At 43.0% G+C, this 15,706-nt stretch overlaps 1 protein-coding gene across 1 annotated transcript in view; it reads right to left on the bottom strand.

Annotated features, from left to right (window-relative positions):
• SAMHD1 (SAM and HD domain containing deoxynucleoside triphosphate triphosphohydrolase 1) overlaps positions 1-14,688 on the bottom strand; it is a gene marked incomplete in the record, with an annotated part of 1,343,678 nt that extends 1,328,990 nt beyond the window's left edge. Inside the window, 1 exon segment of the mRNA XM_044090179.1 lies at positions 14,373-14,688. Coding sequence (XP_043946114.1) covers positions 14,373-14,580 — 208 coding nt within the window.
• Positions 14,689-15,706: the final 1,018 nt, after the last annotated feature.

The raw sequence follows: 15,706 nt of genomic DNA, 5'->3' as shown, positions 1-15,706 counted from the left end.
CAGCCTTAGGTTAAACAAAACAACTGCTGCAACACAGTGGGCCAAAGTGGGGATGCACCTGTAATCAGTCAAGCCAAAAATTCAAGAATCCGAGATCATACCCTCAACCAAATCCACACAAACATGAATGTAAATATTAAAAGTGAAACAAGTTAAATGGGGGGGGGGGGGCTGGGATATCAGTAGACCTTGCCTCCCCCAAAAAGCAGCACTATCACTGCCAATACTAGTTTCACAGAAGGAATGTGGTCTTCCCCTCTCTGATCGACCTTTTGAAAACAATTCTCCCAGCATCACCGAATCTATACTAACACCAAAAAACAAGAATGTCACTTAAAAAGATATACAATGTACTGCCTGAATTTTAAGACGAAAGAAATGATAGTGGACTTCAGGAGAAAGGCAACAGTTCACCAACCACTCACTAATCAAAGGGGAGGTTGTAGAGAAGGTCAAAACAACCAAGATCCTGGGCCTTCATATCTCTGATACCTCTCCTGGGCTGCCAACACCAACCATATTGTCAAGAAGGCTCCACCTCCTGAGAAAGACTCCCACTGTCTGCTCTTACCACTTTTTACAGGGGAGCTATCGAGAGCATCTTCACTGAAGGTGGCTGAGAAAATCATGGGCACAAACCTCTCTTGTATTCAGGAGCTTTTCTTTACAAGGGCAAGAAAGAGAACATATAAAATACTTGCTGATTCAGCCCATCCAGCCCACAACTGGTTCTCACAACTTGGTCTGGAAGGAGGTACTGCAGCTTCTGCTGTAGAACTACCAGATTCAGTAACAGTTTGTATCCTACAGCTGTGAGACTTATTAATACGGACACCAATCAAAATACCGATACACTGAAGCCTCTTTTTTTTTCCATTTAATCCTGCTACTCCAAGCAATTACCACCAGCATTACTATTATGCAATATGATGGCTATAATGAGTCACGCCTAAGATAAACAAGTGCAATATGGTAACGAAACAGATGCTATTCACGGTTTTGTTGAGGATCAGTAATCCACTGTTAGGTTCGTGCAGGAATGGGCGTGGCCTGTGTGGTTGACAGGGCAGAGGCTGGTGATGCAATACGCAAATGTGCTATGATTGACACGGAATGCAGAGCAATGCCTATGTGTCCTCACCAAGACTTTCCATTCATCAAGATGCCAACTGCCTAACCTGATTCACTGGTGTTTATTTTTATCAGAATGTTCCAAGCCACTAAGAACAAGACCTAAAACCATAAAAACGGTCTACCCTTTCTAAACTAAAGTGTACGACATTCGTGTCATACTAATTATTTGTCACAACTACAATAATTCTCGCCTGTTACACAGCTGTCATGGCCATTTTCCAATACTGTGCCATTTACATATTTATCATACATTGTCAGCAAGTGTGAAAAAAGTTTTTTTTCAGTCCAGTGCCTCCTAACACTATCACTGCACTTAGGGTGAGAACATATACAGCATGTATTCCTTGACAAACTACGTTAATTTATAGTGTGTGATGATATACTTACATATTGTCAGACTACAACAGCCCTGTTTTTACAGATATACAAGGGCAGAAAATAATGGCCAAGAACTAAAGAGGTTTACAGTGCACTAAGGAAAATGCACACACACAGGTATGCCCACAAATCATATGAATACTGTAACAGAGAGAAAAGAACTGGACTTGGGATCTTTAGAAATTCCACCAAATTACAAGTGTATGTGCTAGACTACAGGTACTACATGATTTCTCTTGAAAGCTCCGCTAGGAGGAACGAGCTAATGAGCAATACTTGAACTACATTATTTAAATTACATTACGAAAAGCTCAAATATTCCTGTCTAAATAATTAATAGATTTTCCATTAAGGTGTTATGTAACTGCGGTTTAATTTGAGAGTTTTGATATGAACCTATACCTTACTGTATATGTAAAGAGCACATTTTATCATGTGTATGTATGTATTATATCTCTGTATCATGTGTATGTATGCATTATATCTCCAGAGACGCATACAGGTTTACATTGAAACCTCTTTCTGGACCCAGGTCAGATGACCAATCCACCTATGCTGCTAGCAAATAACTACATAAAAAAAATAAATAACCTCAAGGAACACATTATTTGTGTAAAAGGGTGTGAGGCTTCACGTTTAGGTGGAGTTCTTATTTACTTTCCTGTCACTGAACTAAACATAGTCTTAGAGGGGTAGATAGCCAGGGCAGTTGAGAGGTCTCCTCTTTCTACAATGTGGGCCCAACACTGACTATGGCCTCAGACTTAGCCGTGCTACTCTTGCATTCACTAACTTACACAAAGATCTTCTCCTATGAGAAATACAGTGTTCATATTTCAAATCCTCCTTTTTAAAGGCCAATACTACTATTTTAAGAGCTTGAGATGGAGGAATTAATAACAATATCAAACCGAGTTCCTATGTATGGCTTTAATACAATTACTGTCAAACTTTTTGTTCAAACTGCACATAAACGTCAAGCATTTAATATCATTTGCTCTCATTCAGAAGGCGATCAACATAGAAGTACACTACAGACGAATACTAACACAAACAAGTAGATCTGCATTAGACAGACATTTTACTAAGTGATTCCATTTAAAAACTTGCAACAAAATTTGGATTCCACCACTTTTCTAAGCCATCACTACTACACAAAGTATGTAACCACGGTTTTGTTGAAGCTCACAACACCTGTGAAGATTTCAAAACTTTGTTATTTAGCTAAACTGCCAGCTACTGCATGCTATGCACACCGGGCAGCGCCAGTTACCTAGGGTATAACTATTCCTGCCTCCACAAAGTCTACTCTTCAATTTTTCCCTTGGAACTAGACAAACATTTAACTTAAACACCCAAACCATTCACTTCTCATACCGGCACTTGTTCAAAACTCATAGCAAGCACTAATAATCCTTAGCACTAGACCCCCCCCTATACTGTAGAGAAGGACAAGACTCTCTATTCGACCTTACCAGTCAACTAGTAAAACAGTTCACTGTACCTATCCAGGCACGTCCAAAGGGCAGTTTCAGGTGTACTCTCCGGTCCAACTGGTGAATCTGGGCATTTTGAGGCAATGTTACAATTGCCTCATTTACACAGACAACCCTCCCCTCCTTCCACCAAACACTCATACATGGGAGAGATGCAATTATACAGCCAAACTGGAGGCTAAGCTCTCTCAACCCAAGACTGGACCAGGCAGTCAAGAGGAAAAGGGATTTACTTGCATCACACCACCAGTCTCACATAGACCTATGAAACCAGCACTGGCAAAAAAACACACAAATACATACTCGGAGGCTCTAAATACAAATCTGCAGAAGCAACAGAGACCTCCAAAGCACACATCCAAACAACTTCCACCTCCCAACACAAACCATGAAACACATACTGCACCGGCAAAAAACACAAATACACAAAAACATACTCGGAGGCCCTAAATACAAATCTGCAGAAGCAACAGAGACCTCCAAAGCACACATCCAAGCAACTTCCAACTCTCAACACAAACCATGAAACACATACTTCACAAAACCAGTGTGCCACACAATCACAGTCCTTAAGGCAAAATAACATACCCAACACACTAGTAACAGGTGACTCTATAGTCAGGCACACTGACATCCCACTCAGTAGGCTGAAGGAGAAGGTTACTGTTAGCTGCCTGTCGGATGCCAGGATCTGCCACATAACACAAGCACTCAGATCACTCCAGAACAAGTACAAATATGATTCCGTCATTGCCCATGTTGGTGTGAATGACCTGAGCCGTACCTCCCTGGACTACATGAAGAGAGACATGGAGGAGCTTTCTGATCACGTAGCCCAGGCCGGTATGACCCTGACCCTGAGTAGTATCCTGCCCTCATAGAGTGATACCATGGTATAGAGAAAAAAATATAAATTTCAACAATTGGCTAAGCATCTGGTGTCATTCAAAGGGGATCCAGTGTCTGTCTGCCTGGGATGACAAGCCACGCTGCTTCGCTAGAGACGGTTTGCACCTATCACCCTTAGGCTTTTGAATACTGGCCAAGGCTCCTGCCACCCCCATAGTGCCTTTTTTAGGCAAGGCTCAAAAGACAAACCCACCGCCGTAAAGAGCACAAGTAACAAAAAACTGAGTGCAATGCTATTCAATGGCAGAAGTCTAAACCTCAAAATGCACGCACTCGAGGCACTCCTCAGTATGGAGAAAATCGAAATATGTGCAGTAACAGAAACCTGCTTTAAGGCTCCAGAGAGCACCTCAGCACTACCAGGCTACAACTCATACCATACATTTCAGCCACAAAACCCAGACTGAAATACAAAAAGCTGGGGAGTATCCATATTCATCAAGGATACCCACACCTCCAGGTTAGTGGCACAGCACGATGCTTCAGAGATCATCCACGTGCAACTAACAATGGGCAAAACTGCTATTCAAATTGTAGTTTGCTACAGATCACCCACCATGTCCCAGGACCCCCACTCCGCATTCCTGGAAACACTGGAAAACAAAGGTCCTACCAAACACCCTGATGTTGGGTGATTTCAATTAGGTGGGAAGTTTCAACGCCCCCATGCTCAAGGATAACTCTGTCCAAGCTGCAAAATCCTTTGCTAATGCACTCTACGGGCACCTACAAGAATGCATGGATCGTGCTATCCCAAACAAAACCAAGACTCACTCCTCCAAGAAAAGGAAACCAGTCTGGTGGACCCCTGCCATAAACAAGCTATACAATAGGAGGAGGAAACTAGTAAAGAAGACAGTAAAATCCCAAGAAGGGAAGACATCCCTGATCAGTATCAGCAAGAAACTACGTTCCCTCATAAAATCATCCAAGGCTAGCTTCGAAAGAAAAATTGCCATGGACTCCAAAGATAACCACAAGGCATTCTTTAGCTATGTCAAGAATCTAAGTGGCAATTCTCAGATCTGCTCGGAGTTAATGGCACAAAATACACTGAACCGACCGATATAGCCAACATCCTGGCAGACAGGTTCAGTGCAAACTTCACCCCCCTCTCACCCCCAAAACGGCCCATAACTATATCAGAAAAATGTAGTGCCCCTAAAATCAGGTTAAAACAGCCCTCTCCAAAGCCAAAAACACAGCATCAATGGGACCGGACGGTGTCCCAGGCTGCGTCCTACACGAGCTCAAAGATTACCTACCCCTCACCTAAACACACTGTTTAAACTCAGCCTCTCCACAGGCTACGTGCCCACAGAGTGGCGCACAGCAACAGTTATTCCACTCCACAAAGGTGGAGCCGCAACAGACCCCAGGAACTATAAGCCTGACTAGCTTGATATGCAAAGCTATGGAGCGCATCATCATGGATCTCATTAACAGAGACAATGGAAACCTCCAAACACTGGACCCTACCCAGTTAGACTTTAAGGGCAGATCATGCCTCCTAAACCTGGTGGACTTCTTTAAAACAGTTACCAAGGCTATAGATGAGGGAAAGGTGGCACACACAACCTACCTCGATCTTGCAAAGACCTTTGACACCATTCTCCACTCAGGTATTATAGACAAACTCACCAGCCTGAACATAAACCCCTACATCACGAGATGGGTTGCCAAATGGCTCAGACAGAACCCACATGGTAAGAGTTGTGGAAGCTAGGTCCGACTCTAAACCGGTTACAAGTAGCATTCCCCAGGGCTCAGTCCTAGGACCCCTCCTGTTCGACATATACTTCTCAGAGGTACAGGCAACCACAGGAGGACTATGGCTGGCCAAGTTCGCAGACGACTGCAAACTATAATTGACTCTCCGGCTGACACAGACATCCTCCAAAAGGGTCTCACTAAGACCGACACCTGGTGTCAAAACCATGGCCTCAAGCTAAATGCCAAAAAGTGCATAGCCACCCCCTTTGGAAAAAACAAAGTACCCACAAACTACCACATATGTGGTAGCTTCCTAAATACAGAAGACGTAATAAAGGGATCTGGGGACTCAAGTAGATAGTAACATCTCTTTTGATAATCACATTGCCAAAGTGGTTAGAAAATCCTTCTATGTGCCCCACCTAATCACAAAAGGGTTTGCATCCAGATAGAAAGAGGTCATTTGGTCCCTCTATGCATCACTCATCAGACCCATCATAGAGTACAATGCCCCATTTGGGATGTACCTTACAAAACACCTGCAACAACTGGAAAGACCACAGAAACCCCTCACCAGGAGGATCACTGGCCTCAAGCAGATATGCAGTTGCAGTTCGATGAAGAGCTGTCAGCTGTACTCTGTACCTTACTACACTCCGAGGTGATCTGTGCCTGACATATAAGGCCATGTCCAACCCAGAATTAATGGACATGCTCCACCTAAAGAAAGCCATATCCCCTTGAGCCACACGCTCCAGGGATCTAAACCTCACCACAACAATAAATAGGACATGCTGGAGGGAATAGATTCCTGTCCCAGAGACTTCCCATGCTCTGGAACAAGATTCCAATCTACATTAGGCAGAGCTCCTCGCTAACCCTCTTCAAGAGAAACCTTGACGAGTGGATAGGAAACAAAGTTTACCCCAGGGATCACTTCAGTGGCTCTGCTGGACAGAGGCACAAGGAACTAATCTAAAGCCAACACATTCCGGCTAGGCTTATAAATGCCTTCGGGCAGATAGCCTAGTACCTACCTATGAATATCAGGAGGCCAAGCAGGCAGAAGTAATTATTTCGGAATGCTTAGCGACGTTGCCTTGATCCTGGGTGTCAGGTTGGGCTGGGGCTTGCTATTGCGCATCTGGTGTGTTACTGATACTCAACAAAACTCTATTCACTAGTCTCTATAGGGTTTGGTGGTGGTATTCATTTATTATTTAATTACTGGATAATGGGTACTGAATGTGTCTATGTTATGTGAACTACTTCTTGCATGTCATTTGTGTTATTTTCTCTCATGTTGTTCTTTGATACCACTGTATCTACGTTATTTGCACTGCATTGCTCTTGTGAACTGACATTTGCAAGTTCATTCAGGTTGCACTTGTGTGGTCCTAAACAACAATAAAGCATCTTTGAATGAAAAGACGGCGAAATTGAAGTGTATGAACCCACCAGATGCGCAGTAGCAAGCCCTGCCCAAACCTCATCCATGACCATGTTGACTGCACAGCCCACCATTTGATTGAAAGATGCCACCAAAACACAAGGTAATTTAGACCTATATTTCGCCATTAATAAAGCAGTTTTTAAATATTTTTCGTGCTATATCACTACTACTTTTTTTTTTTAATTTTAAAATATTAGTGTTATTAACGCAAGACATTGACACTCAAGATGTCCCTTAAATAGGGAGAGTTATTTTCCAATCTTTAAAAAAAATCTGTGTTCCAATCTGTTTGACATTGCAAGTATCTTCTCACACATTCATGAAGAGATTTTAAACAAATAAAAGCGGTACTTTTCCGTTATGGGGCAACAGTTTTAAATGCGATCAGACAGCTCTGAATGCAGTGTCTTTTCATGTGTTTGCCTGATTATATGACTAGGTAACTGTAAAATACAAAAGGTATTTCTCTTTTGGAAACATATTGTACATTTAAATTTGTAAACCCATAACTGTTCTGCTCAACATCGGAAATGCATGTCAAGACACTGTATTCAGAGCTCATCAACCAGGTTGACGTTGTTTGCCCGTTAAAAGGATAGTTAAAAAATAAAAGAAATTCTGGAGGATGTGAAACCTTTTCTCCTATCACATGGAATAAAAATGTACAAATACACGGAAACAACCGTTGTATATAAATTCATGTCTATTTTATTTTACAAAGTGAGTAAACATGTACCGTGAAGCCCGAGTTCCATTCGAAAGGTTGTGTTTTCCAAGCACTTTGGAAAGAAAAAAAAAAAAAAAACATGAGTATTTGGTTGTCAAGATGCTTGTGGAACATTTGAATGGAAAGGCCATTCATCTCATTACTGTGCTTATTAAATGCTCTTGTTTTTAATTCTACTGTTTCTGCTGCATGACACGGATTTACAGTTACATTTGCATTGCGTGTCAATCGCGGCACCCTGCCCTCCGGCATGTCAAATCACGACGGACACGCCCATTCCTGCTCGAACTCAGTGGTGGGTTAATACACTTCAATTTTGGCCGAAAAGGCCACCAGATGCGCAGTAGCGAACCCCGCCCAAACCACGCCCATGTTGACTGCACGGACCACCGTTTGATTGAAAGATGCCACCAAAACACAAGGTAATTTAGACCTATATTTCGCCATTAATAAAGCAGTTTTTAAATATTTTTCGTGCTATATTACTACTACATTAAATTTAAAAAAAATGAGTGTTATTAACGTAAGACACTGACACTCAAGACGTCCTTTAAGACTAAATATCTTCTACACATAGTATAGAATCTGATGCATCTATACAATCTGTTGCATCTTGACTACTATCCCCTGCCATGGTCAGCACTTCTGTCTGAGTGAAGCTGTGCACATTTTAAAGAAAAGTGCTATGGTTTCAAACCAGAAGTATTTAACAAGTAAAAAAAGAGAATCTCTGCTCTAAAACCTGGGCGACTGTCCAATCTAGCTAAACTGCAAGTATTTCTGCTTCTTGAACAGTTTTAAACTGTTTAAAGTTGTTTTTGCACCTGCACATTTAAAGTTTGCCCTGTTTGTTGCATATACCTGTTGAGGCTACACACTCAAGTGCGCTAGCATGTGTTACATATTTATTGCATTTTCCTGCTGTTTGTTGCAAAAAAAAAAAAATTATCCTTGTTTCCCATCTTTCCTGACCTAGAGTAGTCCAAATACAAGCTTTGCTGTATTCTGGACTTTTGGAAAGTTCCTGTGTTGCCCATTTCCTTTCATGGATAAAGGGGGGCTTCTTTGTTCACCAGTGGCAGTAGGGAGCTTAGAGCAGCCTATCTATCCCTGGAGGCATGTTCCCAGCACAAGAATCTGGTAGTCTATTGCCCGTTTTGGGCCAATTTCTAGCTCTTTCAAGCCCCCCTGTATAAAACCCGCTTTGGCGCGGCTTTGCGCGATTTTGCACATAGCACAGCATTGGGCAGCTCTGCTTAATTGGGTTTAAACCATTCTAGGCTCCACAAAGTCTGCTCTTCACTTTTTACCTTAGAACTGATCTAGTTCTCATAATAAACACCCTATTCTTACTCTAAAGCCTGGCACTTGCTCACTAAAGCAATTACATAAGTCAGCACTAAAAAATTAAAAGCACTACAACCTCACAAACTCCCCTTGAGTACCTTGTTCCCCACTGGCCTTTTTCAATTATAAAGGAATTCCCAATACTATTCTAGCATGTCCAAAGGTCAGTTGTGAATCTCCTCTCCGGTCCAGCTGGTGAATCTGGGAATCCTGAGACAATGTTACAACTGCCTCATGTACACAGACAACCCTCTCCTCCTCCCAACAAATTCGAACACATGTGAGAGATGCAACCATATAGCCAAATTGGAGGCTAAGCTCTCTCAACTTAGTACTGGCTTAACCAGTCAGGAGGAGAAGGAAACCACATTCACTACAATTCCAGTCTCACATAGACCTACCACGACAGCAAACCAAACACACAAAAACATACTCAGAGGCTCTAAATAAAAATCTGCCGAAGCAGCAGAGACCTCCAAAGCAGACACCCAAGCAACTGCTACCCCAAAACAAAACACGTGTAACACACAGCTCACAAAGCTAGTGTGCCAAACAGTCACAGCCCTTAAGGCTAAACAACACACCTGATACACTTGTAATAGGTGACTCTTATCGTCAGGCACACTGACATCCCGCTCACCGGGCTGAACAAGGAGAAGGTCACGGTGAGCTGCCTGTTGGGCGCTAGGCTCCGCCACATAACACAAGCACTCAGGTCACTCCAAGGCAAGTACAAATATGACTCAGTCACTGTCCATGCTGGTGTGAATGACCTGAGACATACCTCCCTGGACTACATGAAGAGAGACATAGAGGAGCTCTCTCAGCATGTAGCCCAGGCCGGTATGACCCTGACCTTGAGTAGCATCTTACACTCACCAAGAATGATGTCACAATATGAAGACAAGATGATCAATTTCAACAATTGGCTTAAGTACTGGTGTCATTCAAAGGGGATCCAATGCCTGTCAGCCTGGGATGACATGCTTAACAAGCCACGATGCTTTTGGATATTGGCAAAGGCTCTTGCCACCCCCATAGTGCCTTTTTAGGCAAGTCTCAAATGACAAACCCACCTCCATAGGTATCACAAGGGATACGAAACTAAGAGCAATGCTACTCAACGCCAGAAGTCTAAACCTCAAGATGCGCGCACTCAAAACTCTCCTTAGCATGGAGAACATCGATATCTGTGCAGTAACAGAAACCTGGTTCAAGGCTCCCGAGAGCACCCCAGCACTACCAGGTTATACCTCATACCATGCTTTTCGGCCCCAAAACTTGGACCGAACCACAAAAGGAGGGGAAGTATCAATATTTGTCAAAGATACCCACACCTCCAGGTTGGTGGCACAGCACGAAGCATCAGAGACTATCCATGTGCAACTAACAGTGGGTAAAACTGCCTTCCAGTTTATAGCCTGCTACAGACTACCCTCCCAAACCCAAGAACCCCACTCGGCCTTCCTGAGAACACAGGAAAATATGAAGTTCTCTCCAAACACCATTATATTGGGCGACTTCAACTACCCAAACATAGACTGGGAGCATTACTCTAGCTCCAACACCCTAGCCCAAAGGTTCCTAGAATTTATAAACTCAAATGCTATGGAACAACTTGTTACCACTCCCACAAGAGGGGAAAACATACTGGACCTGATCATCACCAACATGGGGACTCTATGCTCTATGCTACAGACCAGAAGTGTATCCCTCACTGGTAAGATCAGACCATAAACTAATCTCACTGGATATTCACATCTTGACCCCACCCACTGCCCAGAAAACCACAGTGAAAAACTTCTCTAAAGCAAACTTCACATTCCTCAAAACTGAGGTGGAATCCTTCAAAGCCATCGGGCCTGTGGAAAATACAGCCCAGACCGCAGAATCCTTTACAAACGCATTCTATGAACACCTTCAGGAATGCATGGATCATGCAATCCCAAATAAAACCAAGACCCAATCCTCCAAAGGCAGGCGTCTTGTCTGGTGGACCCCAGCCATAAACAAACTATACAATAGAAGTAGGAAGCTACTACATGATAGAGCAAAACCCCAAAAAGGGAAGGCATCTCTGATCAGTATTAGCAAAAAACTACAGGCACTCATAAAATCATCTAAGGCCAGCTTCGAGAGAAAAATTGCACAAGACACTAAGGATAATCACAAGGCTTTCTTTAGTTATGTTAGGAACCTGGGTGGGAATTCCCAGATATGCTCAGAATTAATCCAAAATGACAAAAATACACGAACCCACAGACATTGCCAACATCCTAGCTGACAGGTTCAGCGCAAACTTCTCCCCCCCCACCAAAAGGGCAAATATCTATCCCAGCAGAGTGCTGCCCCCCTGACATCTCAGATGCTCAGGTAAGAGCCACCCTCTCCAAAGCAAAAAACACAGCATCAATGGTACCAGACGGTGTCCCGGGCTGCGTCCTACATGAACTCCAAGAAGAGCTAAACCCAAACATAAAACTACTATTCAATCTCAGCCTTATTACAGGATATGTACCCAAAGCATGGTGTACAGCAACAGTGGTCCCTCTCCACAAAGGTGGTGCCTCAACGGATCCTGGAAACTATCGCCCCATAAGCCTGACTAGCTTGGTCTGCAAAGCTATGGAAAGGATCATCATGGACCTCATAAATAAAGATATTGAGGACCTACAGACACTGGATCCTACCCAGTTCGGCTTTGTTAAGGGCAGATCCTGCCTCTTAAACCTGGTCGATTTCTCTGAAACAGTCACCAAGGCCATTGACGAGGGGAAGGTGGTCCACACAGCCTACCTGGACCTTGCAAAAGCCTTCGGTACAATACCCCACTCGAAGGACAGAACCCAATTGCTGGAGCCATGTCAGACTCCAAACCAGTTACAAGTGGCGTCCCACAAGGCTCAGTCCTGGGACCTCTCTTGTTCGGTATATATTTCTCGGAGGTACAGGCCAACACAGAAGGACTGTGGCTGACCAAGTTCGCAGATGACTGCAAACTAGGTGCCATAATCGACTCTCCAGCCGACACAAGCATCCTCCAAAAGGGCCTCATAGAAACAGACAACTGTTGCCAGAGCCATGGCCTCAAGCTAAACGCCAAAAAGTGCATAGTCATCCCCTTTGGCAAAAACAAAGTGCCCACAAATTACCACATAGGTGGTAATCCATTAAGTATGGAAGAAGTAATTAGGGACCTGGGGACCCAAGTTGGTAGCAATCTCTCATTTGAAAACCACGTGGCCAAAGTGGTTAGAAAAACATTTTATATAGCCCACCTAGCCATGAAGGGATTCACATCTAGATCAAGGGAGGTCATCGTGCCTCTTTACTCATCCCTCATCAGGCCCATAATTGAGTACAATGCCCCTTTTGGGATGTACCTTACCAGACACCTGCAGCAACTGGAAAGACCTCAAAAGTACGTCAGCAAGAGGATCAAAGGGCTCAAACAGATGCCATATGCTGCCCGGTTAAAGAAACTCCAGCTCTACTCAGTGGCATACCGCCTGCTCAGAGGCAATCTGTGCCTGACGTATAAAGCCATGTCCAACCCGGAATTAATGGACATGCTGCACCTCAGAAAATCCAAATCCCATCGAGCTACGCACTCGAGAGACTTGAACCTCAACACTAAAATAAATAGGACATGCTGGAGGGACAGATTCATAACCCAGAGGCTCCCTTCACTCTGGAATAAAATCCCAGTCCAGGTTAGGCAGAGTCCCTCATTGACTCTCTTCAAGAGGAATCTTGATTAGTGGATGGCAGTTCGTAGGTTTACCCCGGGTATCACTTCTGTGTCACTGTTAGACAGAGGCACAGTATACTAACCTCGAAAAAGGGCATAGCAAAATTTATTTAAAATGGGTGGCGAAAGCCAAACACACTCTGGCTAGGCTTATAAATCCCCTAGGGAAGATAACCTAGCATGAACCTATGAACCTAAAACTCTTCAACTTGCTTACAAATCATTTAGAGACCATCTCTGTTATCCTTACACCATGGTGCAAAGTGTATTTTTTTATTATTATTCCAAGCTTAATTATCTACTTTAGAAAGTATATTAAGGTTATTTTTACCACACACACCGGGCAATACCACCACACCACGTGCAACAGTCCAAACCTTAAAACGTTGCATATTCAATACGCTCTGACCCGGAGCCAGTCTCCGGATGAAACTCCACGTGGTAAAAATAGAAATAAAAACAGCATATCCAAGTTATCTGACTATATATTTTAATACTACTGAGCACTACATCTGCCTGCGTTAGATTATGTCTACAAACCTATAAACATCAGCCAAACAAACAAGCAGTTTTGCAAAAAAAAAAAAAAAAAACAAATCACGTACACCCCGCAATAAAGATAAAATAAAGTAACTGCAACCTTCACATTGCACACCCCGCAATAAAGATAAAATAAAGTAACTGCAACCTTCACATTGCATGATCACTTTATATTTCATGTTTCCTCCAGCTCTGAAAATTGGCTTCAAAAATGCCTTGCAGGTGGTGCGCTGGGTGGCACAACCGGGGTGCTAAGCACCATCATTAAAACAGGAAAGTGACAGCAGAAGACACAGTGTCAGACTAAGTCAATTACCATCCCACCCCCACCCACCTCAAAAGGCAGTACGCATTCGGGGGAATCAGAAGCAAATTGTGCAGGATTACCACTAATCAAACTCGGCTTCTTTCGCCACAAATAGCATTAAGACAGCCCCCACCACCCAGCTCAGATCTGACACTATCCTTTGGGAAATAGGGAAGACAAATGAAACCACAAGTTCGGGGGTCCCGATCGTCATATCTGCCTACAAGCGGTCTAATATTGCTATAAATACCTACACACACGTAATCAAAAGTAATATTACCAGTTTCCAATTGCTAAAAACGAAGGCGTAATAAAACCCAAAGACAGGGAAAATGTGTACTGTACAACTCAATATGGGGACGACAAGACCACGGAGATCAGAACTCAGGTCCAAATAAATTGGTTATAAAGAAAATGAGAAATCCACTGGCTGTTCCCCAATGAAAACATGTTATACAACCCCCAAGTTTCACTTTGAAATTCAGTTTACGTGATAAACCATTTTCATCAATAAGCAGCGTGCAACAGATCTTCCATTTACTTTTTCTCGATATAGCCTGCATCCCATAATCTGTCAAACATCAACATGACCACATTCACCTCTTTTCCCCAATTACCTTGAAAACACTTCTCGAACTGTTCAAAGCCCTGTAACCGGAGATAGTGTGCAACTTCATCCACTCCCCAGCGTTTGACATCCTCACCGGGTCCTACTAACTTCACGAAAGACACTCGCTTTTCTGGGGTCTTAAAAGTTTTTTCACCATTCTCGGTATACGAGGTCTCATCAGATAGGCGTCTCTTCTTATTTTCTATCGCTGCCATGTTTACTTCTCTGAAATGTAATTAGATTGTCTGTACTGATAATATCGTTTACTAAAGACCACAGATGCTGCGCCTTTCACAAGATTGTCTGAAACCGTACTGCCGGCGTTATAAATGACGCTACTGCAAAGAAAAAAAATCCGCTCGCCCCCCCCTGCACGCGATAGGCAGATAACGTGGTATTAAGGCGGGGCTTCGCAAATAGGCGTTCCAAGAAATATAATACGTACTCTAAGTAGAGCTATATCTCTGTACAGCCAAAATTTGGTCTGATTATTGCAATTTATAATCTGTTATTTTTTTGGAGCGACTGATCATAAACCATGCATTTTCATCACCAAGAATACGGCATCCAACCTATTAAAAAACGCAAAATGAAGACCTAATCATGGGATCAGCAATCCTTCTGGGCTCAAGTGCAAGGCCATTTTCAATGTTTGGCGGCTAAAGACGTCATGACTTCAAACTTGTAAATGTTAGGTTGAATAGCCATAATGAATGCCCGCCTTCTGGGCCAGCTGGGGGTCAGTGGTGTTACACTTGGGAGGTATGTCATTCTATATTACTATGCAATTTGAAAGAAAAATCCCATGCTAAAACCTCTGACAATCGGTATAGTAATCCAACATCACAGAAGCATGCCTGAATACTAGATGCAGGGAAGACCACGACTACTTGAATTTTCGGTGTAAACAGGACATTTCGATAGGGTTGCCACCTTTTCAAATGGTCAAAGTGGAACATTTTTGGTACAAACATCAGATTTTACAGGCCGACACATACCCACGGTCAGTACAAAGGATAGAGCTTAAACTTTTTGCCTAAATAAAAGCTTATTGTAGCATTTTAGTTGCTTATTCTGTTTCTTATAACATTTAGGGATTTTAGATACAGACTAACTGTTTCATGCAACTATTACATAAAATATAGGAAATAATTCTGTCCTAAAATCTCAGGACATTTGCCATGTTTTAAATTTTTTGTCAGGACACAACTGCCCAAAGAGGGACTGTCCCTCGCAAAGTGGGACGGTGGTAAGCCTACATTTCGAAATATGCAACTATGTAATAGGTTTATATGTGTACAAATTCAATCATCTTCTTTCCGCTGTTCCCGTTAGGGGTCG

Source organism: Protopterus annectens, chromosome 12.part0 (genome assembly GCF_019279795.1).
Source record: "Protopterus annectens isolate FY-2018-M chromosome 12.part0, PAN1.0, whole genome shotgun sequence".
In the NCBI taxonomy this organism is placed as follows: Eukaryota; Metazoa; Chordata; order Ceratodontiformes; family Protopteridae; genus Protopterus; species Protopterus annectens.
Note: the sequence above shows the minus strand (reverse complement) of the source record. Positions and strands in the feature narration are given on the sequence as shown.